Source organism: Doryrhamphus excisus, chromosome 9 (genome assembly GCF_030265055.1).
Source record: "Doryrhamphus excisus isolate RoL2022-K1 chromosome 9, RoL_Dexc_1.0, whole genome shotgun sequence".
NCBI lineage: Eukaryota > Metazoa > Chordata > Actinopteri > Syngnathiformes > Syngnathidae > Doryrhamphus > Doryrhamphus excisus.
The window spans coordinates 19,648,157-19,673,726 of record NC_080474.1 but is presented as its reverse complement, the minus strand read 5'-3'; the positions used below and the strand labels follow the sequence as shown (position 1 = coordinate 19,673,726).

General features: G+C 40.0%; 1 protein-coding gene across 3 annotated transcripts in view; it reads right to left on the bottom strand.

Annotated features, from left to right (window-relative positions):
- The window catches only part of uggt2 (UDP-glucose glycoprotein glucosyltransferase 2), a 54,555-nt gene that overhangs the window by 5,778 nt on the left and 23,207 nt on the right, over window positions 1-25,570 (bottom strand). For 2 of the 3 annotated variants that reach the window (XM_058082382.1, XM_058082383.1), the window contains 12 exons: window positions 25,354-25,485; window positions 23,089-23,219; window positions 22,072-22,167; window positions 21,878-21,980; window positions 17,836-17,915; window positions 14,188-14,377; window positions 13,954-14,112; window positions 12,539-12,624; window positions 9,599-9,683; window positions 8,540-8,622; window positions 1,772-1,879; window positions 1,541-1,625 (listed from right to left, as the gene is read on the bottom strand). In XM_058082382.1, the coding sequence (XP_057938365.1) occupies window positions 1,541-1,625; window positions 1,772-1,879; window positions 8,540-8,622; window positions 9,599-9,683; window positions 12,539-12,624; window positions 13,954-14,112; window positions 14,188-14,377; window positions 17,836-17,915; window positions 21,878-21,980; window positions 22,072-22,167; window positions 23,089-23,219; window positions 25,354-25,485 (1,338 nt within the window). Of the gene's footprint in view, window positions 1-1,540; window positions 1,626-1,771; window positions 1,880-7,979; window positions 8,455-8,539; window positions 8,623-9,598; window positions 9,684-12,538; window positions 12,625-13,953; window positions 14,113-14,187; window positions 14,378-17,835; window positions 17,916-21,877; window positions 21,981-22,071; window positions 22,168-23,088; window positions 23,220-25,353; window positions 25,486-25,570 lie in introns of those variants that run through there. The other variant, XM_058082384.1, reaches the window with a different exon arrangement.

The following is a 25,570-nucleotide window of genomic DNA, read 5'->3' as shown; positions in this document are numbered from 1 at the left end:
GGTGGCCCGTAATGGCGCCAAAAATTCAATTTGGCGGCAAAAAAATTTCAAAATGTTTAAAATCTTCGTCGTGCCGATTGTGCCGAAGTGTCCACCAAGTGGAACCAAATGTCACAAACAATCCGCCTATTGGAATCAACTGGAATGTAACGGCACAAGCCAATGATGCTAGGAGTACACTGGGCCGGCGCCAGTTGATGCCAGTTCGCACCAATGCAATTTGTTGTGGTGACTAGTGTCACCAATAAGGTGCCTAGTGGCGTGCAGTGGCTCAAACTTCCTCCCAACTGGCTCGTGGTGGCCCGTAATGGCGCCAAAAATTGAATTTGGCGGCAAGAAAATTTCAAAATGTTTAAAATCTTCGTTGTGCCGATTGTGCCGAAGTGTCCACCAAGTGGAACCAAATGTCACAAACAATCCGCCTATTGGAATCAACTGGAATGTAATGGCGCGAGCCAATGATGCTAGGAGTCCACTGGGCCGGCGCCAGTTGGTGCCAATTGGCACCGATGCAATTTGCTGTGGTGCCTACTGTCACCAATAAGGTGCCTAGTGGCGTGCAGTGGCTCAAACTGCCTCCCAACTGGCTCGTGGTGGCCCGTGACGGCGGCAAAAACTGAATTTGGCTGCAAAAAAATTTCAAAATGTTTAAAATCTTAGTCGTGCAGATTGTGCTGAAGTGTCCACCAAGTGGAACCAAATGTCACAAACAATCCGCCTATTGGAATCAACTGGAATGTAATGGCGCGAGCCAATGATGCTAGGAGTACACTGGGCCGGCGCCAGTTGGTGCCAATTGGCACCGATGCAATTTGCTGTGGTGCCTACGGTCACCAATAAGGTGCCTAGTGGCGTGCAGTGGCTCAAACTGCCTCCCAACTGGCTCGTGGTGGCCCGTAATGGCGCCAAAAATTTAATTTGGCGGCAAAAAAATTTCAAAATGTTTAAAATCTTCGTCGTGCCGATTGCTTGATGCAAGTGTCCACCAAGTGGAACCAAATGTCACAAACAATCTGCCCATTGGAATCAACTGGAATGTAATGGCGCGAGCCAATGATGCTAGGAGTCTACTGGGCCAGTTGGTGCCAATTCACGCCAAAGATTATGTGATTGGCGCGTAGTGGCTCGCTGTGGCGCCGAATAACGGCAACATGCCGAGCGAACATTAATTCAGCGCCAAATCACAAATATCTTTGGCACCAACTGGCACCAAAGCTTATTAAATCCTACCCCTCCATTTGGTACTTTTACAATCAGTAACTGTTACATTTGTTCACTTCCTGCTTTCCTAATATAGTTTAATTTTTTTTTATTTATTTTATTTTTGTCAATTAGCTTAATTTGACAATTAGCTCACCTCAACAACAGAACCCCAGGTAAATTATTTCATGTTCCGTGGACCTCTCTGTTAGTCTGTTAGTAGACGATGACATACATTAAGAGTCGCTTTGGTACTTTCGGACTTTCGGCGGGTGATGCGTCAACAAATGATGAAATCAGAAGACATCTTACAGAGGAACGTGTTACCCGAGTACAGTACCTTGAACGAGGGTGAGAGGTAATTCTTGAGAAACCAGAACTTGACAGGCGTTTCGGTATGGCGAAGGACGGACAGCATCATGATCCTGAAATAGACATGATTTAAAAAAAAAAAAAAAAAAAAAAAGAGAGCGAGAACTCGTCGGATCAAGGCTGAAAAGAACATGACTTTCAGAAGCCTGCAGCGGAACTGATGAGAGGCTGTGAGAAATGAGTGAGTGAAATGTTATACCTCAGAAAGCGCTCGTACAGATGACCGGAGGCGACTGAAAATATGTTTAGAACATCCTCCTTCTTCTTCTTTTCTCCGTCGTTCTTCTTGGAGCCTCCTCCTGCGATGCTGTAAACCAGACAACCGTTTATCTTTTTTTTTTTTTTTTACCCAGTTTGATGGATGTCTTTCATACAGTGATGGTGAATCAAAACTAAGCCACTAGTTGCTTCGTGATTTTATGAAGCTAGGAATAACGATGGAAGAAAAAAAAAAAACAAAAAACATCCTCTATCTTTGTGCTGCATTGTTTTGAAGCCCATTGGGGTTCTATATTATTATTATTATTATTATTATTATTATTATTATTATTATTATTATTATTATTATTATTATTATTATTATTATTATTATTATTATTATTATTATTCATTCATTCATTCATTCATTCATTCATTCATTTTCTACCGCTTTTTCCTCACGAGGGTCGCGGGGGTGCTGGAGCCTATCCCAGCTGTCTTTGGGCGAGAGGCGGGGTACACCCTGGACTGGTGGCCACCAGCCAATCACAGGGCACATATAGACAAACAACCATTCACACTCACATTCATACCTATGGACAATTTGGAGTGGCTAATTAACCTAGCATGTTTTTGGAATGTGGGAGGAAACCGGAGTACCCGGAGAAAACCCACGCATGCACGGGGAGAACATGCAAACTCCACACAGATGGCCGAGGGTGGAATTGAACCCTGGTCTCCTAGCTGTGAGGTCTGCGCGCTAACCACTCGACCGCTGTGCCGCCCATTATTATTATTATTATTATTATTATATGTAGTTATGCCACATTATATTACATATTGGGCTTTCTTTGTACTGGAATGCCAGCATCGGCTGTCAAATTATACATTTTTAAAATCAGATTAATCATGGTTTTGAAATTAATTAATCATGATTAATCACCATGTCACACTATGTCTGAAATATGGTCATTTTTACTGTATTTTATTTTGAAAAAACATCAATGACAGGGCAGGATTATATATATATTTGTATGTATTAAGTGCGCCAAATTAATAGAAAATTTAAAGTCAAGATATTGTGAAATGTGGCCCGCAGGACACTAGTTTGAGACCCCCGCCTTGATATGAAAGTTTAATGTTAGTGCGGCCCGCGCAAGTTTGATATGGATGCTGTATGGTATCATGTACCCAGAAAAAAATATTACGTTTGATTAATGTTCATGTTAAAGGTTAAATAACTGTTAATAGTTATCCTCCCTATCCGTGTGGAAGTGGTAAGTTTTTGGCTTTTTTAAGTTTAAAGGAAATAACTTGAAGGCTACCGTTTAGGTCGCAAGCTCTCTAGTTTGCGAGTTAGCATGTGTCTCAAGACCCTGCAGTTGCGCAATATGTTGTAAATAAAAAGAGTATAAATGTGACTATAGTCGTGTTTTGTCATGTCTACAGGGCTCTAATAATGCTTTGGTAATTTTAATCTGAAAAAAATTATTTGTCTACCCACCAACTATATGTGGTTTCTTAAGTTTTATAAAGTTTAATAAAAACTTTTTTTAAAAGTTTTATAATTATTATTATATTTATTTAATACTAATTGATTTTCTTTATTCTTGATTTGTTTATTTATTTTTCATCTTATTTTGTGCAGAAAAATAAAAAATTAAGATATTTGAGAACAGTGGAATGTTTTATCAGAATGTTTTATTGTAGAAAATCGGAACCAAAGCACTGAAAAAGTTTGTATATTTTTCTGTTTTTAATAAATGTGTTGTTTTTTGGGGGGAAAACCTGATGCGGCCCAGTCTCACCCAGACCCTAGCTCCAGTGGCCCCCCCAGTAAATTGAGTTTGAGACCCCTGATATACAGTAAAAGGCACCGGTTAATAAATGCAACAAATTTTGCAGCATTTCCGTGTCATAAGGTCTTACCACTAAGGGTAAACTTAAAGAAAAACCCATCTTACCGTACCCATACCTTAAGTATGTCCTTTTGGTCACTACCATGTGACCTCAGGTGAAAATGGGACTTACATCGACCGGTAAATTGAGATCTGAGCCAAAGGGCGAAGCTCGATCTTGACCTTAACAGTCTGATGCAGCGACCGCATTACTGTGGACTTCACACTGATCTGTCTGTCAGTCTCACTCTTCATCCTGTCCCCCCCGTCCCCCGGACCCCCAAGTCACTTGTGAACATGGCTCTGATATAGTCGGACCACCAGAGGCAGGGCTAACCACATTATTTGAAAGCGAGGATTGGATTCCGTGTAGTTGCTGCTGTAACCTGAATATTATGGAGCTGTCATGGCATCAATACGTAATCAATACACGATCCATGCAACATTCATAATTTGTCCGTGTTTTAAATTGTGCGTTAATTGATTGCTTCGTCTGTGTTTAGGTAGAGTGGAAAATGTCCAACAACTCGCTTTGCTGGTGAGTGGGAAGTGATGCAGCATACATAGCGAGTCTCTTTAAGTCGTCTCAAAGCAAGTGCAAGGGAGTGATTCAGACAGTTGAATGCATCACTCCAATCCGAGGCAAGACTAACCTATTTGTAGCATTTGCTCTTCCATACTGAAAACCTTCCATTCAATTTACCCCCTGCATCCAATAACCTCAGCTCAGGTAAAAAAAAAAAAATCCTGGGAACGAGGAAAAGTCCTCGGGAGTACAAATCACCCGCATTTTCACATAAGAATGTAAGTGTTTTGCAAAATGTGCGGCGCTCCATTACACTAAATTTTTCATTCATTCATTCGTTCATTTTTTACCGCTTTTCAACACGAGGGTCGCGGGGGGTGCTGGAGCCTATCCCAGCTGTCTTCGGGCGAGAGGCGGGGTAGCTGTGAGGCCTGCACGCTAACCACTCGACTCCCGTGCAACAGAGGCAACATTCATTAATTAATTCATTTTCTACCGCTTGTCCTTTCGAGGGTGGCGGGGGGTGCTGGAGCCTATCCCAGCTGTCCTCGGGCGAGAGGCGGGGTACACCCTGGACTGGTATGCCAGCCAATCACAGGGCACATACTATAGACAAACAACCATTCACACTCACATTCATACCTATGGACAATTTGGAGTCGCTAATTAACCTAGCATGTTTTTGGAATGTGGGATATTATTATTATTATAATATTATTAATGAAGTTATTAATAATTATTAATAATATATAATTTAATATATAATTTAATTATAATTTTTTACATTTATAATTTATAATATAATAATTTATAATAATTTATAATTAATAATTCATTATTAATTAAGTCAAGATATGGCACAAAAAAATCTATTCATCTAACACTGGTTTCTTTCATAGCAAAATATTAGAATCGGACTTTAACTATGCTATTATGAGCAATAAAGAGCTGCGTTCAAAGACACTACGTCACATGTTTTGAGTGGATTTTCTGGGATTTATGAGTGTACTTAAATGCAGCAAATTGTACTTGAGCTACAAATTGTTTAAACTTATTGTTTTTCTTTGCATTTCTGTTTATTTTGTATATACTGTAAGTGTCGTTGTACTGACGAGTTTGTTTGCCATTGGCGATACGTACAGTACGTATATGATATTGGCATTGCGATGTGTTCAGGTCATAAATTTATAAAAGAAAAGTCCAACTCTGGGGAGCCAGATAGAAGCATTAACTATAAATTTAGGATGTTATTTAGGATGTTATAACAATGGTATGTTTTGTCCTGGGAGTTCAGGTTCTAAATGAATCCAAATATTAACAACAGAAAGCAAAAGACAACAAAAAAAAAGACATTTATATCCATGGAAATCGGACGCCCTATTTGTAGGCACCCTGTCAGACCAGGTGCTGATGCAAGGACTCACCTCACCGAGTCCTACGAGAGTTTTCGATCAATGACTGACCTTCCGTTCGTCCTTTAAAATAAATCCCTCCAAGCAACACTACGATTACAAATGAAGTCATCACGGATGCAAAAATACATCCGCCAACACTTTTTGAATACTTTTAGAATACTGCTGATGCTAATCAATTAGTCATCATTATAAGCATTTGTTAATAGTAATAGTTAAATCATACACTGTCTATGTATAAGTGTGCTACGTTCACCAAATAAAAGGTTAGCAGTGTCCACTAAGCGATTGAGTTTAACAACCCCTGAAAGCATGGGTGGGCAAACTACAGCCCGGGGGCCACATCCGGCCCACCCGTTCTTTCCAAAGTATTTCATTGAAAGCCAACATTTGATGGTTTAAGTAGCTGTTTTATCAATTTGGTTATTTGATGTGGTCTGCTCTTAATAAAGTGTTCCTGAAAAAAAAAAGGGACACAACACACACACTGTTTCACCCGCAAACGTAATAACTGCCCACAAACGTAATACAAATGTGCAGCTTTGAATGTAATAATCCCGCAAATGTAATACGTTTCCCACAAACGTAATAAAATTTGCCTACTGCAAACGTAATACTGAATTTGTAAAATGGAAATTATTATATATGTGGGAAAGTGAACATTTGTAAATGTAATAACTTCCCATAAATGTAATACGAAACAAAATAATGATCTTTTGTGGTTGTTGTTGTTGTTTGTTTTTCTTGAGGGAGAAGGTGTAGAGGAAGGATAGAGGATTTTAACAAGATAATTATTTTTTTCTTTTTTTGTGGAAAAAATATTATTCAAAGAGGATCATTTGAATACATTAAAGGAATCTTTAATTATTAAATTATAATTTATTTTTAATTAAAAAAGATAACATAATTGTGATAATTGCAATTGTTTTAATAAAATTATTATTACTATTATTATATTTTATTATTTATTTTGATTATTTCTTCTCCATATACACACAAAATCACACATACAATAATATACGGTAACTAAAACTAATTATTAAATTATAATTAATTTTAAAATAAAAAAGATAACATAATTGTAATATTGCAATTGTTTTAATAAAATTATTATTATTATTATTATTATATTTTATTATTTCTTTTGATTATTTCTTCTCCATATACACACAAAATCACACATACAATAATATACGGTCACTAAAACTAATTATTAAATTATAATTAATTTTAAATTAAAAAGATAACATAATTGTAATATTGCAATTGTTTTAATAAAATTATTATTATTATTATATTTTATTATTTCTTTTGATTATTTCTTCTCCATATACACACAAAATCACACATACAATAATATACTGTAACTAAACGCACATGTACGCCCACAAAGAAAATGTAATAATTTTTACATAATTATTACATAATGTTGTTGCCGGGCTCCCACATAATAATAAATAATAATAATAATAATAATAATAATAATAATAATAATAACAATAATAATAATAATAATAATAATAATAATAATAATAATAATAATAATAATAGTGTGGAGAATAAATAGATGATCAAATATGAACAACAATGTACAGCATGAACAGTAATTTGTACAAATAATTTAAATAATTTTTAATAAATAATAATAATTTTACATTCAAAGCTGCAGATTTGTATTACGTTTGTGGGCAGTTATTACGTTTGCGGGTGTAACACACACTTTTACAGATTCAATAAGCTTTGCTTCTTCCTACTCCTTTTGGACATGTGGAACTGTGAACTGATTATGTGATGCATTCAATTGTAATCTGATTCATATTCAAATGAAATTAAACCATTACCAATACTTCCAGGTGGACTGTTACGTATAAAATATATAGTCTGGCCCCCCAATAAATTTTGTTAAAGCAATGCGGCCCGCAAGTCAAAACATTTGCCCACCCCCTGCCTGAAAGAGTATAATGTTTTTACATGTAAACATGTTATTTGGATAATTCATCATGTCAAAGAAGTGTACAAAGCCTCCAGGTCTAATACCGCCTTCCGGTGAGATTCTAAGATGTTCCCGCAAGGCGGCACACCCAGCATTTGTTATGCCATCAACGTGGTTTCGGTCTGCACCGAGGCCAGAGTACCTCTCTAACCTGCGCCGTTGAAGGTATCCACCGAGCATCTTAATCAGACAAGCTATTCACCTGAATTAACCTCCTTCTGTCCCTACACTCCGAGTCCACCGTGACCACGCTTAAGGTATTTTATAAAATACAGGTTTTTAAAAAAAAAAACAGTATGGCATGGTGGCCGTGACCTAACAGGACACCCACTTGGACATTTTAATGACATCCAATACAGTACAAGAGTGTACTCTATTTAATATCTGGTACTTAAATGGGAAAAATGATGTGAATAAAATCATGCTCTAATCGCCGACATTGAAACTTTTAAGTGCAAAATCCTTTGCCTTGACACCTACGGCGTCATTGACAACAACGCAAACATCACCTTTTGCACACGACACACATTAGCGCAGCAGCTGGAAGCGCCGGATAAACACAACACGACAATAAAGCCATGACACATATGATGAGGGTGTTAAAACGGTTTGGCAGCGATACTGCCTACCTTTTTCTCAAAAGTGCCGCAAAACACTTCACACGGCAAGGGTTAAGGTAACGAGACGGGGTATCACACAGGGAGGGGAGGGGTGTGCGGGAAGAAAAAACACACACACGAGCGTATATATACATAGATACTAGCATACACATACCTACAGAAGCACATATTTTTTGCAAGACTAGCTCTTACAGCGTAATAATGTAGTCTGGATCCCGGGGATGAATACGTTCTCCTGAAACCATATTGGAGCACCGATCATGGATATACAGTTGGGGTGGAGGGGGGTGGAGGGGGGCACAAAAGAATAGCATACACACCTCGCAAGGGAGTCCCACAGGCCTTTGCTTTCACTCGTTTCACTTAAAAGATCTTCATTCATCTTCTCTGCCTTTTTCTGGACCTACAACACAAAAAGAACGACTCATTTGAACAATTATTGCTCTGGTGGCTGCACGGTGGAGGAGTGGTTAGCATGCAGGGCACACAGCTAGGAGACCCGCGTTCGATTCCACACTCGGCCGTCTCTGTGTGGAGTTTGCATGTTCTCACCGTGCATGCGTGGGTTTTTTTCCGGGTACTCCGGTTTCCTCCCACATTCCAAAAAAACATGCTAGGTTAATTAGCGACTCCAAATTGTCCATAGGTATGAATGTGAGTGTGAATGGTTGTTTGTCTGTATGTGCACTGTGATAGGCTGGCCACCAGTCCAGGGTGTACCCCGCCTCTCGCCCGAAAGACAGCTGGGATAGGCTCCAGCACCCCCTGCGACCCTCGTGAGGATAAGCGGTAAAATGAATCGAAAATGAATGAATGGTTAGCACATCACAGCCTACCATAGCAATCCCTAGTATCACTCAGAAGTAAATGCGTGGGTTTTCTCCGGGTACTCCGGTTTCCTCCCACATTCCGAAAAACATGCTAGGTTAATTAGCGACTCCAAATTGTCCATAGGTATGAATGTGAGTGTGAATGGTTGTTTGTCTATATGTGCCCTGTGATTGGCTGGCCACCAGTCCAGGGTGTACCCCGCATCTCGCCAGAAGACAGCTGGGATAGGCTCCAGCACCCCCGTGACCCATTCATTATAAAATGAATGAATGAATGAATGAACATTATTAAAGCCCTCTAGACATGAAATAACACCCCTATAATCACATTTACCCTGGTGTTACTCAATATAGTACACAGACATATAGACAAACAACCATTCACACTCACATTCATACCTATGGACAATTTGGAGTCGCTAATTAACCTAGCATGTTTTTGGAATGTGGGAGAAAACCCATGCATTCACGGGGAGAACATGCAAACTCCACACAGAGATGGCCGAGGGTGGAATTGAACCATCATAATATGTAATTAAATAAACTCACCCTGACTTTAATGATCTTACTGTGAAAACTGTTCAGCAGCACGACGACATCGTCGGCGTCATCCGGGGAATCAGTTCCATCATGACTGTAAATGTAAATAAGAATTGTTATTACTGAACAAGGGCTGCACGGTGGTGTAGTGGTTAGCGGATAGACATCACGGCTAGGAGACCCGAGTTCAATCCCACCCTCGTACATCTCTGTGTGGAGTTTGCATGTTCTCCAGAGTGTGGAATTGAACCCTGGTCTCCTAGCTGTGATGTCTGCGTGCAAACCACTCATCCACCGTGCAGCCTGTACAACAGGTAATAATATGAAATTGTTATTTAAGCAGTACCGGTACATTTAATAAATATTTTATAATGGTGACAGTTTGAATTCCATTGCTTTTTTATGAGGAAATGATTTTAAAAGAGACAAATCAGAGGTCAAACCTATCCCAGACCGGATTGTATTCAGTGCCATAACACGCTACAGATGTCAGGGTCACACCCAGATCAAATTCATTACCCTCCGTCATTATTAGGAATCACATTACCGATATTTTACCCATTATGACTTCCCATCTGGACCGTGCATGCTGGCAGAGTTAATGAAAATGTCTGTGCCGTATCGATCGTGCTACAGCGGCCTTTCACAGGAATTGAACACAGTGTGTTTTGACAGGTGCAATCTACTGAGTCTAATGGTGAGTTATAGGATATGATGCAGACCGAGCCATTAATTGCCCAAATGGTCATGAAATACCAAAAAATTAACCCTATCATCATGATAAATGAGGAGCACTATCCCAGTTTGCAAGTGCGTGATGCGTTTCTGGTCACTCGTCTGTCACCAGTACAACTGAGGCTTTAGGGCAGGGGTCTCAAAATCAATTTAGTTGGGGGCCACTGGTGCTCGGGTCTGGGTGAGACTGGGCCGCAACAGGTTTTCAAAAAAAAAACAAAAAAATTATTAAAAACAAAAAAATGTAAAAAAAAACTTCACTTTGGTTCCAATTTTCTACAATAAAAGCTCGGATAAAACATTCCACTGTTCTCAGATATCTTAATTTTTATTTTTCTACACAGAATAAGATGAAAAATAAATAAACAAATCAAGAATAAAGAAAATCAATCAGTAATAAATAAATATAATAATAATAATAAAACGGCAAATAATAAAAACTTAAGAAACCACATATAGTTGGTGGGTAGACAAATTATTTTTTTCAGATTAAAATTAACAAATCATTATTAGAGCCCTGTAGACATGACAAAACACGACTATAGTCACATTTATACTCTTTTTATTTACAACATATTGCGCAACTGCAGGGTCTTGAGACACATGCTAACTCGCAAACTAGACAGCTAGCGACCTAAACGGTAGCCTTCGAGTTATTTCCTTTAAACTTAAATAGCCAAAAACTTACCACTTCCACACGGATAGGGAGGATAACTATTAACAGTTATTTAACCTTTAACATGAACATTAATCAAACGTAATAATTTTTTTCTGGGTACATGATACCATACAGCATCCATATCAAACTTGCGCGGGCCGCACTGACATTAAACTTTCATATCAAGGCGGGGGCCTCAAAACTAGTGTCCTGCGTGCCACATTTGGCCCGCGGGCCGCATGTTTGAGACCCCTGGTCTTGAGACACATGCTAACTCGCAAACTGGAGAGCTAGCAACCTAAACGGTAGCCTTCAAGTTATTTCCTTTCAACTTAAATAGCCAAAAACTTACCACTTCCACACGGATAGGGAGGATAAGTATTAACAGTTATTTAACCTTTAACATGAACATTAATCAAACGTAATAATTTTTTCTGGGTACATGATACCATACAGCATCCATATCAAACTTACCACTTCCACACGGATAGGGAGGATAACTATTAACAGTTATTTAACCTTTAACATGAACATTAATCAAACGTAATAATTTTTTTCTGGGTACATGATACCATACAGCGTCCATATCAAACTTGCGCGGGCCGCACTAACATTAAACTTTCATATCAAGGCGGGGGCCTCAAAACTAGTATCCGCGTGTTTGAGACCCCTGCTTTAGGGTATGTGTTAAAAAGAGGCCGAGATCAATCTGCATGGTTTGCTGTGAGAGGAAAAGCGAGCCGGCCATCTCCATCATGGCTGTCAGGGCGAGGTGCACAGCAGCAACGGCGCCGGGTACACGGACGCATTCCGTTCGGTTCTGACCAGTTACCAAAGCGGAGCAGAGTGCCCGCTAACCACAAGAATAATGACACTGCCAAGGTGAAAAATGACATCACCTTTTTGCTTCACCAGGAGGATTGGGGAATAAATCTTGGGTTGTCCCATACGATTCCACGGGTGTCCTAAATCATACATGGGAGAGGACAGTACCTGTGATCGTTTGGAACGGAGGACCCTGTGGACTGTGTACTAGTTGTGAAGACACGTAAACATGAGTCCCGATGGCGAGCGCTCCAAGTTTCTTTACAAAACTCCTCCAAAAACATACCAGCGCACCGCAGTCTCCATTTTGCGCCAACACACAGATTTCTGACGCCTCCACTTTCTGAACTCACATACCCGCTACAGTCTGAGGTGGATGGCGTTGACGGGTGACCGGTTGAATCATGCACCCCCAACAACCGCCCCCGTGTCTTCTCTTTAATAGCATCCCTCTCCTCCTACCTGTCTTGCAACCCCCCCCTCTGTGCAAAACGCAACTCCCTGCACTCATCAAAACCTTGAGCGGAGACAGTGTCAGCAGCTCTACCGCGTTACCATAGCGATGGCTTTGATAGCTACCGGTATGAAACGGGTGGATAAGCTAAAAACAGTCTAAGATGCCAAGGGCTTCTGGTGAAGACACCTAATTAGTCTCATTACCTGACCTTCCGAGAAAGAAGGGAGAGATGAGGAGATGATTTGAAATTAAATATAAGACAGTGAAAACTTACGAAAGAATCTGGTAGATGTCCTCTGATCGTCCTTTACGTAGTCTTAGCGTCCAGGCACCGGGATTGGCTTTCAGCTGGAAATACCCCTGTTGTAGTCAAAATAGCACAAATAATGACTCCAGTACGTCTTTATACAGTGGATGTTTGTTTACACAACTGCAAAGGGCACCGGGCATTGATTATTGGTGGCCTTTATTTCTAAAAATGTATTTCATTATTTTCACTAAATAATACATTAATATAGTTTCTCTACTCCCAGGAAAAAGAGCATATTTTTTGAATTTACTTGCTCTCACTATACTCACTGTAGTCATTAATTTTCTACCGATTTTCCTCACAAGGGTCGCGGACGTGCTGGAGCCTATCCCAGCTGCCTTCGGGCGAGAGGCGGGGCACACCCTGGACTGGTGGCCAGCCAATCACAGGGCACATATAGACAAACAACCATTCACACTCACATTCATACCTATGGACAATTTGGAGTCGCTAATTAACCTAGCATGTTTTTGGAATGTGGGAGGAAACCGGAGTACCCGGAGAAAACCCACGCATGCACGGGGAAAAACATGTAAACTCCACACAGAGATGCCCCAGGAGGGAATTGAACTCGGGTCTCCTAGCTGTGAGGCCTGCATGCTAATCACTCGTCATGCGTGAAGCCCTATTTTCTACCACTTTTCCTCACGAGGGTTGCGGGGGTGCTGGAGCCTATCCCAGCTGTCTTTCGGCGAGAGGCGGGGTACACCCTGGACTGGTGGCCAGCCAATCACAGGGCACATATAGACAAACAACCATTCACACTCACATTCATACCTATGGATAATTTGGAGTCGCTAATTAACCTAGCATGTTTTTGGAATGTGGGAGGAAACCGGAGTACCCGGAGAAAACCCACGCATGCACGGGGAGAACATGTAAACTCCACACAGAGATGCCCCAGGAGGGAATTGAACTCGGGTTTCCTAGCTGTGAGGCCTGCATGCTAATCACTCGCCCATCGTGCAGCCCCATTTTCTACCACTTTTCCTCACGAGGGTCGCGGACGGTGCTGGAGCCTATCCCAGCTGTCTTCAGGCGAGAGGCGGGGTACACCCTGGACTGGTGGCCAGCCAATCACAGGGCACATATAGACAAACAACCATTCACACTCACATTCATACCTATGGACAATTTGGAGTCGCTAATTAACCTAGCATGTTTTTGGAATGTGGGAGGAAACCGGAGTACCCGGACATGCAAACTCCACACAGAGATGGCCAAGGGTGGAATCGAACCCTGGTCTCCTAGCTTTGAGGTCCTCACTGTAGTCAATAAACTCTATTAGACATTAGGTAGTTACTCTGCAGTGTATCCAAGTAAAACACGGTACAAGTATGCTGTCTTGGTAGGTCATGGAGTTTGGGGAGATCACTGACCAGGTTAGCCATGACGATGGTGTCATACATGAGCGGGTCTCGACTCGTGCCCAAGGTAAACTGCAGGCCGCGGGGAGGCTGACCGGTTGACAAGTCGAAGCAGTGACCCTCCAGCAAGAGGTGCTCCAACTCGTACTCTGCTGTCACGGCCCCACTCACCTGGAGTGACAATCCAATTGTATAGCATGGCACAATAACAAATCATTAGCAAAAGACGTCTCGCCAAATAAGTACCTCCAGGAGGTGGATGTTATCCAAGTCGTGGGGGCTGCGCAGGGCCTGCACCATCCAGCCCTCCGGTGTGATCATATTAAGAGTGAGAAGTGGAGATTCGGGGAGCTCTGTGAAGCGTGCCACCGGACCGGCAGACACTGTGTCATTGGCCAAGAAGGTGATGTCAGACTCCAACACGAAGGAGTAAAAGCTGCAGATGGAGAGGAACATGTCAACACTTGCGATAAATGCATTTATATAAATGATGACGTGCTGTGTGAGACAGCGAAAATTAAATTAAATTAAATTAAATTAAATTAAATTAAATTAAATTAAATTAAATTAAATTAAATTAAATTAAATTAAATTAAATTAAATTAAATTAAATTAAATTAAATTAAATTAAATTAAATTGTGGTTAGCGCGCAGACCTCACAGCTAGGAGGACCAGGGTTCGATTCCACCCTCTGCCATCTCTGTGTGGAGTTTGCATGTTCTCCCCGTGCATGCAGGGGTTTTTTCCGGGTACTCCGGTTTCCTCCCACATTCCAAAAACATGCTAGGTTAATTAGCGACTCCAAATTGTCCATAGGTATGAATGTGAGTGTGAATGGTTGTTTGTCTATATGTGCCCTGTGATTGGCTGGCGACCAGTCCAGGGTGTACCCCGCCTCTCGCCCGAAGACAGCTGGGATAGGCTCCAGCACCCCCCGCGACCCTCGTGAGGAAAAAGCGGTAGAAAATGAATGAATGATTAAATTAAATTAAATTAAATTAAATTAAATTAAATTAAATTAAATTAAATTAAATTAAATTAAATTAAGTTAAGTTAAGTTAAATTAAATTAAATTAAATTAAATTAAATTAAATTAAATTAAATTTAATTTAATTAAATTTAATTAAATTTAATTAAATTTAATTAAATTTAATTAAATTAAATTTAATTTAATTAAATTTAATTAAATTTAATTAAATTTAATTATTCATTTTCTACCGCTTTTTCCTCATGAGGGTCGCGGGGGTGCTGGAGCCTATCCCAGCTGTCTTCAGGTGAGAGGCGGGGTACACCCTGGACTTTTGGCCAGCCAATCACAGGGCACATATAGACAAACAACCATTCACACTCACATTCATACTTATGGACAATTTGGATTCGCCAATTAACCTAGCATGTTTTTGGAATGTGGGAGGAAACCGGAGTACCTGGAGAATTGAATTGAATTGAATTGAATTGAATTGAATTAAATTAAATTAAATTAAATTAAATTAAATTTTCAATGACTTCTTATGGCCCACCTGCAGTACCACCACGGCCCACCAGGAGCCCGCGGCCCACACTTTGGGAATCACTGACCTCGAGAGATGTCGCCACGACCCTTCTCAAAGGTTGTTAGCAAGTTCGTAAACAACAGAGGAGGAGCTATGATGCTAATAAGATCCTGGTGATCAGTGAAGTCATCAAACAATTATCCAGCAGCTAAGAAATATGATATGCTTTTTTTAAGATGGTTTTGGCATTTTCATTCAGCGACAGGCTGATCAGGGGTAAAATGAAAAAAAAAAAAAAAAAACCTCTAAATGCATTTTAAAAATGCAACGAGCTGCCTAACAGGAAGAAATGACATTTCAAGTTCTCTACTCACTGTGTGTTGCGCAAGGTTCCTACAGAGTTGACATTTCAAAATCCCGATACGATAGCCGTGAATGTCGACAGATACCAATATTTAACCACGATCAACACACTTTTATTATTGGGTATAGTTTTATCCGCAATGTAGCGGCAGCTAGGGACAATATCGCACGCTTCGAGGTGCTCAATGAAGCATTTGAACCTGATATTAATCACCACCGACATGGGGCTCGCTTTTTTCCTGTTCTGGTTAATGACTTTTTGCTGCCCCGTGGGAGTTTCACTTGTGATGCCCCCCCCGTCATACGTGCAATGAGGTTTGCTGTGTTAAACTTCCCCGGTTCTGTGCCACCGAGGTAAACTTGTGCATGACAAGTTTTGCTTTCAGCTGCAATGTTGTTTTTACTACTACATCCTTGCTACTTTGTTAGCATGTTGGCAAATCACATGGGCTCTTATATTTATAAATACTAATTCCATACTTTCCATACATCCTCACAGACACTGGTTGTGTAAAATTGTGTAAATAACACACAATCAACACTTAATGCTGGTGTGCAAATTGCGTTCTTCTATGCCAGTGGTTCCCAAAGTGACGTACGTATGTCAATTTGCCACAGTGGGTACGTGAGTAAAAATGAAAAATAATTAGTCCCTAACACTCAAAATTACTTTCTGGTTCTACCATATCTTACTTATTGTGTGGAAATATGGGCTAATAACTATAAAAGCAATCTTCACTCGCTAAATGTACTGCAAAAAAGGCTAGTAAGGATAATTCATAATGCCGGCCTACAGAGAACATACTAACTCCTTATTTCTAAAATCACAAATACTTCGACTTGCTGATATAGTTCATCTTCAAACAGCTAAAATAATGCATAAGGCTAAAAATAACCAATTAGCTAAAAATTAGCCAACATTTGAAACACTTCTATGCTAGGACTATGTTAAAAAGCCATAGCATTTCAGTATGTGGAATCAAACTATGGAATGGATTGAGTAAGGAAATCAAACAATGCACAACGATGAGCCAATTCAAGAAACAATACAAGCAGTTGATGTTTGCTAAATACAAGGATGAAGAGTCTTGAACCGATCATGATGTGCTATATATATCACTATATTGATATTATATTATATATTATTATTATATATTATATATCACTTACTATGGTACCCATTATGTCATTGGATGGTCATATCACCTCGTACTTCGGTACGTGACAAAAAAAAACAAAAAAAAAAACTTAAAACTATATTAGGAAAGCAGGAAGTGAACAAATGTAACAGTTACTGATTGTAAAAGTACCAGATGGAGGGGTAGGATTTAATAAGCTTTGCTTCTTCCTACTCCTTTTGGACATGTGGAACTGTGAACTGATTATGGGATGCAATCAATTGTAATCTGATGCATGTTCAAATGAAATCAAACCATTACCATTACGAGTGCGCCTGAACGCCTCAAAGTGTGACGAGCTGCAATTTGTTCCTTGCTCTGTGTACATCATATCAGTAGTAAGTCTGAATGATTACTTTGTGCATTAAGAGCGAAGATTTCATTTATATTGGCGTTCCAATTAGTCCATGCACGGCCCCCTAGCAGTGGAGATTCACCTGAAAATGAGGCTTCATTGTTGGTTGTATTTTTGTATTTCAGATACAAACCACAATTCTATGCTATTTGGAAATTTTGGTTAAGAATATTCATCAGTTATCCCTAAAATACATTACTCTTTAAAAAAAAAAAAACAATACACCAAAGTCATTGATGTTGGTCTAAAAGTTATTGGACCACTTCTTTTTTTTGTTGTTGATTTGTTTAGTTGTTTTTCTTCCACAGCGTTGCAAGCGGTAAGCAATTTGCTCCGAGATGCAAGAGCAGGCCCACAGCAATAAGGCGGTGTGATATTAAGCAGATTGCATCAGTTTAATCTTACAGAGTGGAGGAGTGAGGCAGAAATGCTCAGTGAACAGCACAAGGACACTCAAACAAGCCTAACGGGAACACCTAATTACTGCTGGAGCGCCGAGCCTACCTCTTGAGGGGCATCTCGGACAACTTGGCCCTGCAATTCATGAACAACCGCAGCCTTAAGTTGACCACTTGACTGAGCACCTGCAGGAGACCACAGAGAAAAGAAGACTTAAAATTAAGGAGCAAAGGCAGAGGGAAAAACCAGTGGGCGGGTTTTTAAACAAACGGGAGTACTTATTACAGCAACATAAGGTTCAGTGTAGCAGGAGGCCTTCGTTTCTTTTGTTATGCTCCTAAAAGAAACATTAACCAACGTGCTCTCATAATTTAAAAACGTGATTTTGGTCCGTAAACTTGAGACAAGAGGAAGAATGATCAATGTAAAAAAACTCCCACAAATATTGTCCGCACTTACGGTCTCAACGCTCAACTGTCGCGACCATCATTAGGACCCAAATGTATTTTAATCTCTACCTGGGCGTTGATGACGAGAAGGTGGTCATTCATTCATTTCATTCATTTTCTACCGCTTTTCCTCACGAGGGTCGCGGGGGGTGCTGGAGCCTATCCCAGCTGTCTTCGGGCGTAAGGCCCTGGACTGGACACCCTGGACTGGTCGCCAACCAATCACAGGGCACATATAGACAAACAACCATTCACACTCACATTCATACCTATGGACAATTTGGAGTCGCCAATTAACCTAGCATGTTGTTGTTAACCTAGCATGTTTTTGGAATGTGGGAGGAAACCGGAGTACCCGGAGAAAACCCACGCATGCACGGGGAGAACATGCAAACTCCACACAGAGATGCCCGAGGGTGGGATTGAACCCTGGTCTCCTAGCTGTGAGGTCTGCGGGCTAACCCCTAGACCACCGTGCCGCCCGAGAAGGTGGTCAGTCTTTATTAAAAAAAACAACAACAAAAAAAACAGGCTACTGTGGGCCACAACCACAAAAAACAATATCAGTAAATTTCAACCGTTCCCTCTGCAGGGAGCCGTGCTCCTCAGCCTGCACCCACACGTTCTCTTTTTTTATGACTTTCATATATTTCTTGTATTTAGTGTTTTTATTACTGTGTTTTATGTCCTTCATGTGTTCTGTGTATGGTGTGAGTGACACCAAAACTTTTGTTATTTTTGCAAAGTAGAATTATTATTGGCATCATTTTTTTTTACATTTTTTTGCCACTGAAAAACAAAGAGAAAAAGAGGAAGTGACGTCACTTTGAGAATATTGCATGTTTTTTGTTCAGTTTTCTTTTGTTCTTATTAGGGCTGTCAATTGATTAAAAACATTTTTTGATCACGATTAATCAGGTTAATCCACAGTTAACTCACAATTAATCGAAATTAATCACAAGGAGGAAGTGACAAGGAAGTGATAAGGAGGAAGTGACATCACTTTGAGAATATTGCATGTTCTGTTTCGTTTTTCGTTCAGTTTTCTTTTGTTTGTTATTAGGGCTGTCACTTGATTAAAAAATTTTTGATCGCGATTAATCCGGTTACTTTACAGTTAACTCACAATTAATCACATACAGAAAGAAGCTTCTATCGATAATACCTAACGAGGTACATATTTAGGTCGCCAGGAGCAATGATTAAACTGCATGCAGATGAGAAAAAATTCTGGGAGGGGCCGGAACAAAATGAGGCACAAGCAGGTGGGGCGTTCAATGCCTTATAATAGAAATTGGGTGTTTTCATTTAGTGTTTTTATTACTGTATTTTATGTCCTTCATGTGTTCTGTGTATGGTGTGAGTGACTTGAATGCTAACGACAACAAAACACATGTGAATTTTGTTATTTTTGCAAAGTAGAATGGCTCTTATTGGCATAATTTCTTTCATCATAAAATGTCTTTCATTTCATAATTTCATAATAAATACTGGAGAAAAAGGAGGAAGTGACGTCACTTTGAGAATATTGCATGTTCTGTTTCGTTTTTCGTTCAGTTTTCTTTTGTTGTTATTAGGGCTGTCAATTGATTAAATTTTTTTTATCACGATTAATCCTGTTACTCCACAGTTAACTCACAATTAATCAAAATTAATCACAATACAGAATGAAGCTTTTATCAATAATACCGAGGGAGGTATACATATTTTGGTCCCCAACCACCGGCCCGCGGGAAACGTTCAGGCGCAATGATTAAACTGCATGCAGAGGAGAAAAAATTCTGGGAGGGGCCTGCAAAGTAGAATGGCTCTTATTGGCATCATTTCTTTCATAATATAATTTCTTTCATTTCATAATTTCATAATAAATACTGGAGAAAAAGGAGGAAGTGACGTCACTTTGAGAATATTGCATGTTCTGTTTCGTTTTTCGTTCAGTTTTCTTTTGTTCTTATTAGGGCTGTCAATTGATTAAATTTTTTTTGATCATGATTAATCCTGTTACTCCACAGTTAACTCACAATTAATCAAAATTAATCGCATACAGAAAGAAGCTTTTATCAATAATACCGAGGGAGGTACATATTTTGGTCCCCAACCACCGGCCCGCGGGAAACGTTCAGGCGCAATGATTAAACTGCATGCAGAGGAGAAAAAAATGGCTCTTATTGGCACAATTTCTTTCATAATATAATTTCTTTCATTTCATAATTTCATAATAAATACTGGAGAAAAAGGAGGAAGTGACGTCACTTTGAGAATATTGCATGTTCTGTTTCGTTTTTCGTTCAGTTTTCTTTTGTTGTTATTAGGGCTGTCAATTGATTATTTTTTTTTATCACGATTAATCCTGTTATTCCACAGTTAACTCACAATTAATCAAAATTAATCGCAACACAGAATGAAGCTTTTATCAATAATACCGAGGGAGGTACATATTTTGGTCCCCAACCAAATGAGGCACAAGCAGGTGGGGCGTTCAATGCCTTATAATAGAAATTGGCAGCAGACTGTTGGACTCCCCAAATAGCTTTATTGGTCCATGTTGGTCAGGCTATATAGTGTATATCGATCCCCCGACCTGACAGTCCCTGAGCCAAACACTTGCACCAAAGCCCTACAGACTGCTGAATATAATAAATATGTGATTGAACAGAGGGAGATTGAACAATGAGTCAGTTGTTTTGGGGTAGAGGTGGTCAATACGTGGTCTTTCTACGCGCACTGCAGTCTTGTGCTGAGAGAACAGAGCCAACAATGTCTGCTGATGGTGGCTGATTCCCTTGGTCCGACTAAAGAAAGTGAGTCATATTTTCATATTAAGCCAGGGCCATCTGTACAATAAGATGCAGCGAGACAAGCGGTGGATTTTTTTTTAACGAAAAAACACCAACTTATCTTTCGCTAAGCCTGTCTTGACAATGTGGCGTATTTTATGATGTTTATGACATATAAAATATCTTGGGAAAAATGACCACTCCGGGGTGAGCAGACAGCACGGCTAGCTGTTTCATACAAAGTAATATAACAGTAAAGATTTGTATTTTAATCTTTGCGACTGGCTGGCGACCAGATTACAGCTGGGATAGGCTCCAGCACCCCCTCATGAGGACAAGCGGTAGAAAATGAATGAATGTTTATTATAATGCAGTCGTATGTTTTTTTTTTTAGTATTACGGTTGCATAATACCCACTCGGGTCATCTCTGTGTGGAGTTTGCATGTTCCTCCCGTGCATGCGTGGGTTTTCTCCGGTTTCCTCCCACATTCCAAAAACATGCTAGGTTAATTAGCGACTCCAAATTATCCATAGGTATGAATGTGAGTGTGAATGGTCGTTTGTCTATATGTGCGCTGTGATTGGCTGGCCAACAGTCCAGGGTGTACCACGCCTCTTGCACAATGACAGCTGGGATAGGCTCCAGCATACCCACGACCCTAGTGAGGATAAGCGGTATCACAGTGTAGAGGGTGCCGCTGTGCAGCCTATAATAAACATAACGATTGTTATTAATTTTAAAATACATTATTGTACAGTACTGTAAACTGGGGTAGGCTCCAGCATACTTATGTGACCCTAGTGGGGACTAGCGGTATAGAAAATAATGGATGTATGGATGGATATGGTACAGTTCATTTTGAGTATTTGTATCATATTTTGTATCATTCCATATGTATGAAAGAAAAGCATTAACTCACAATCAACAGAGTGGACATCTTCTGCGCCGCTCTGGTAAGTGGGTCAACAATGGCCACCACATCGAAAAACACTTCGTTTTCACGTGGCGAGAGCTGGAGAACACTGAAGGGGAGAACAGAATACGACTACCAACGTCAGTCTAGAAAAAAAGAAGTTTTATCCAGCTTGGAAAAATGCACAAAAGGATGCTCACCTGTGTACGTCTTGGAGGAAGGTCACATCCCTTCTGAGATCCCCCTTAGGGGCCGCGGTTAGGAGGGCATCAACCTTCATGACCAAGTCACTGGCGCTGGTATAAAAAGGGTTGTGCTTATTAAACTGTTGAAAAGGTGGTCTCATAAATGTTTTTGGATTCATATTTGCTTTACAGCAGGGGTCTCAAACACGCCAAATGTGGCCCGCAGGACACTAGTTTGAGGCCCCCGCCTTGATATGAGAGTTTAATGTTAGTGCGGCCCGCGCAAGTTTGATATGGATGCTGTATGGTATCATGTACCCAGAAAAAATTATTACGTTTGATTAATGTTCATGTTAAAGGTTAAATAACTGTTAATAGTTATCCTCCCTATTCGTGTGGAAGTGGTAACTTTTTGGCTATTTAAGTTTAAAGGAAATAACTTGAAGGCTACCGTTTAGGTCGCTAGCTCTCTAGTTTGCGAGTTAGCATGTGTCTCAAGACGCTGCAGTTGCGCAATATGTTGTAAATAAAAAGAGTATAAATGTGACTATAGTCGTGTTTTGTCATGTCTACAGGGCTCTAATAATGCTTTGTTTATTTTAATGTGAAAAAAATAATTTGTCTACCCACCAACTATATGTGGTTTCTTAAGTTTTTATTATTTGTTGTTTTATTATTATTATTATATTTATTTATTACTGATTGATTTTCTTTATTCTTGATTTGTTTATTTATTTTTCATCTTATTTTGTGCAGAAAAATAAAAAGTAAGATATTTGAGAACAGTGGAATGTTTTATCAGAGCTTTTATTGTAGAAAATCGGAATCAAAGCACTGAAAAAGTTTGTATATTTTTCTGTTTTTAATAAATGCGTTTTTTGGGGGGGGGGGACCTGATGCGGCCCAGCCTCGCCCAGACCCTAGCTCCAGTGGCCCCCAGGTAAATTGAGTTTGAGACCCCTGCTTTACAGAATTCTCGAGCACCCATCACGAACAGCAAATAAGAAAAAAAAAAGAAGAAAAGAAACATACTGCTTTGGCTTCATCCCCATCAGTTTAACTTGGACTTTGACTTTCCCTGCAGAGCCGCTTCGAGTAATCTTCTCCAGCAATTGGAAATCCTCTGCAGTGAATTCCTCTTGCTCCTCGAGTGGCCCGAGAAGCTGACACACAAGAGACGAGAATAAAAGCGAAACGCAGATTTTAGCATCTTGTATTCACTTTTGCTGAGCGAGGTACTGTTGTCACCATCGCTGACTGAAACTTTGTGGCATATGTGCAGAAAAACAACCTATTCAATTATGAATGAAGACGTTGAAAATGTTTTCCTCTAAAACTCCTCTGCCTGCAAATGGTACAGTCTAAGGATCGATCGATACATCGGCCGGCCAATATATCGGACCGATATTTTGCGTTCTTTACTTGAATCGGTATCGGCCGATACAGGTGTGGGTTCGCCGATATATATTTTTCCGCCGCATGATTTACAGACAGGCATCCGCCGGGCAGCTATGTGTTGCCGGAGGACCCTGCAACACACGCAGTCGCGGTTCCCCCGCCGCCACATCATAGCAAGGGTACGAACAACTATGCAACTTTAACGACAAACTGACGAACTATTTACATCGACGGTGCCGCAAAGCATGCTGGGAACCAGGAAGTGCTCCCAGCGGCGCTACAATATAGTTAACTTTGGGTCTGACAACCAGGAATGCTGCCGAATGCAAAACCATATCGGCCACAAATATCGGCCTAAGCAAAATCGGCCATCGGCTAAGGGTGATGGAAAAAAAATCGGTATCGGCCAAAAAAAAAAAAACATATCGGTCGATCCCTAGTACAATCCCAATTATACATTAACTTAAGTAAACAATATCAACCACAACTTTGTAGGACTGCTAATTAAGCGTGTCACAACATCTCAAATCACAAGATTTCTCGTTCAGAAAGAAAAAGTCTCACGTGTACTACGCCTGGGACGATAATAATACATTAATTAATCACACAAATTAACTCAATAATTTTGTCGGCCTCAATGAGTTGTCATGCGTGTTTGATTTCCCGTTTTCTCTCGTCTCCAAACAGGAAGGAAAAGGATTAACTCGGTGCAACTTTGGCGTCTTTGTTCGATAGAACAACGGCATGAACAGAGTGAGACCTTTTGTCAGTCATAGTACATACAGGATCTGTGTCTCAGTGGGTGGAGCTATTGCATACAAACAAAAGTGTGTAGAGTGTACAGTGGTGGAATTGCAATGTAATTTTTTTTATATATACAGTAAACCTCGGATATATCGGATTCAATTGTTCCCACTGGTTTTGTCCGATATAAGCGAAATCCGTTTTATGCGTATACCGGAAAATGTCCGTTTTACGCATATATCGGATTTATATCCAGTATATGCGTAAATCAGATTTTATCCGTTATAAAAAGGCACTTCCTTGACTATGTTTCCAATGTACCTGGACTGGGCAATGAAAAGACACGTAAGGTAATGAGAATTTAACTTTATTGGACTCTGAGCATAACAAATTGTTAATTAAGCTAGGCCCCGTTACGCCCGTCAGGCCTACGTTATTTCCAATAGTGAGGTTAAGATCTCATTCACTGCTGTGCTAGTATTATTGACGTCACTCACTTTTATATTTGTCCTAAATCTGGAGCCAGGAGAAAGACAATAGCCAGTGACATCAACAAGATTAGCATAACGATGCGGCCATCCGATATATGCGAGGGAAATTTAATGGAAATGCATTGGAACGGGACTGGAGATTTTGTCCGAAATAGGCGAAATCCGTTATAAAAAAAATCCGATATATGCAATGAATTTTTATTGGAAATGGATTACAGAAAAATCGGTTCTTTTTTATCTGTCCGTTGTGAGCGAATTTCCGATATATCCGAGTCCGATATATCCGAGGTTTACTGTATATTCTCCATGAATACACATTTATATATGAAACAATGTGAATAACAAGTTTCAGTATACTTGGTGCTGATATGCAAGACTTTGCACCTTTTGTTGAGACTCAATTATCTGGACGGGGGGGTTGAATCAAGGACAACTGAACTTGAACTATATTATTTAGTACTTGCCATGGGGGTGTTCAATGTAATGTGATTGTAATACAGTGTTTTGCCCACTCAAGTTGTGGCGGATAAGGAAAGTATGATTATTTTGAATTGTTGTCACCATTTCATCACACATGGCGAATGCAGTTTATTTTGGATTACTAACAAAAAATGGATGATTACTGAGCAGACGTGCACCAAAAGTAAAATGTACCCATACTCACCCTGCCATTGCTGATGACCGCACCCTGGCCAGCACTCAGTTTTAGGACTTCCCGACAGAAGAGCTGCTGACTGCGGACAAAATCCACTTCTAGAGTGTTGAACTTCTTCTCAAAGGAATCAGAGTCCATGCCCTAAGTACAAAAAAAAAAGTTTTCCGAGGATAATGCATATACTGAATTGAGGTTGTATGATACGGAAAAAGTGGTTAGCATGCAG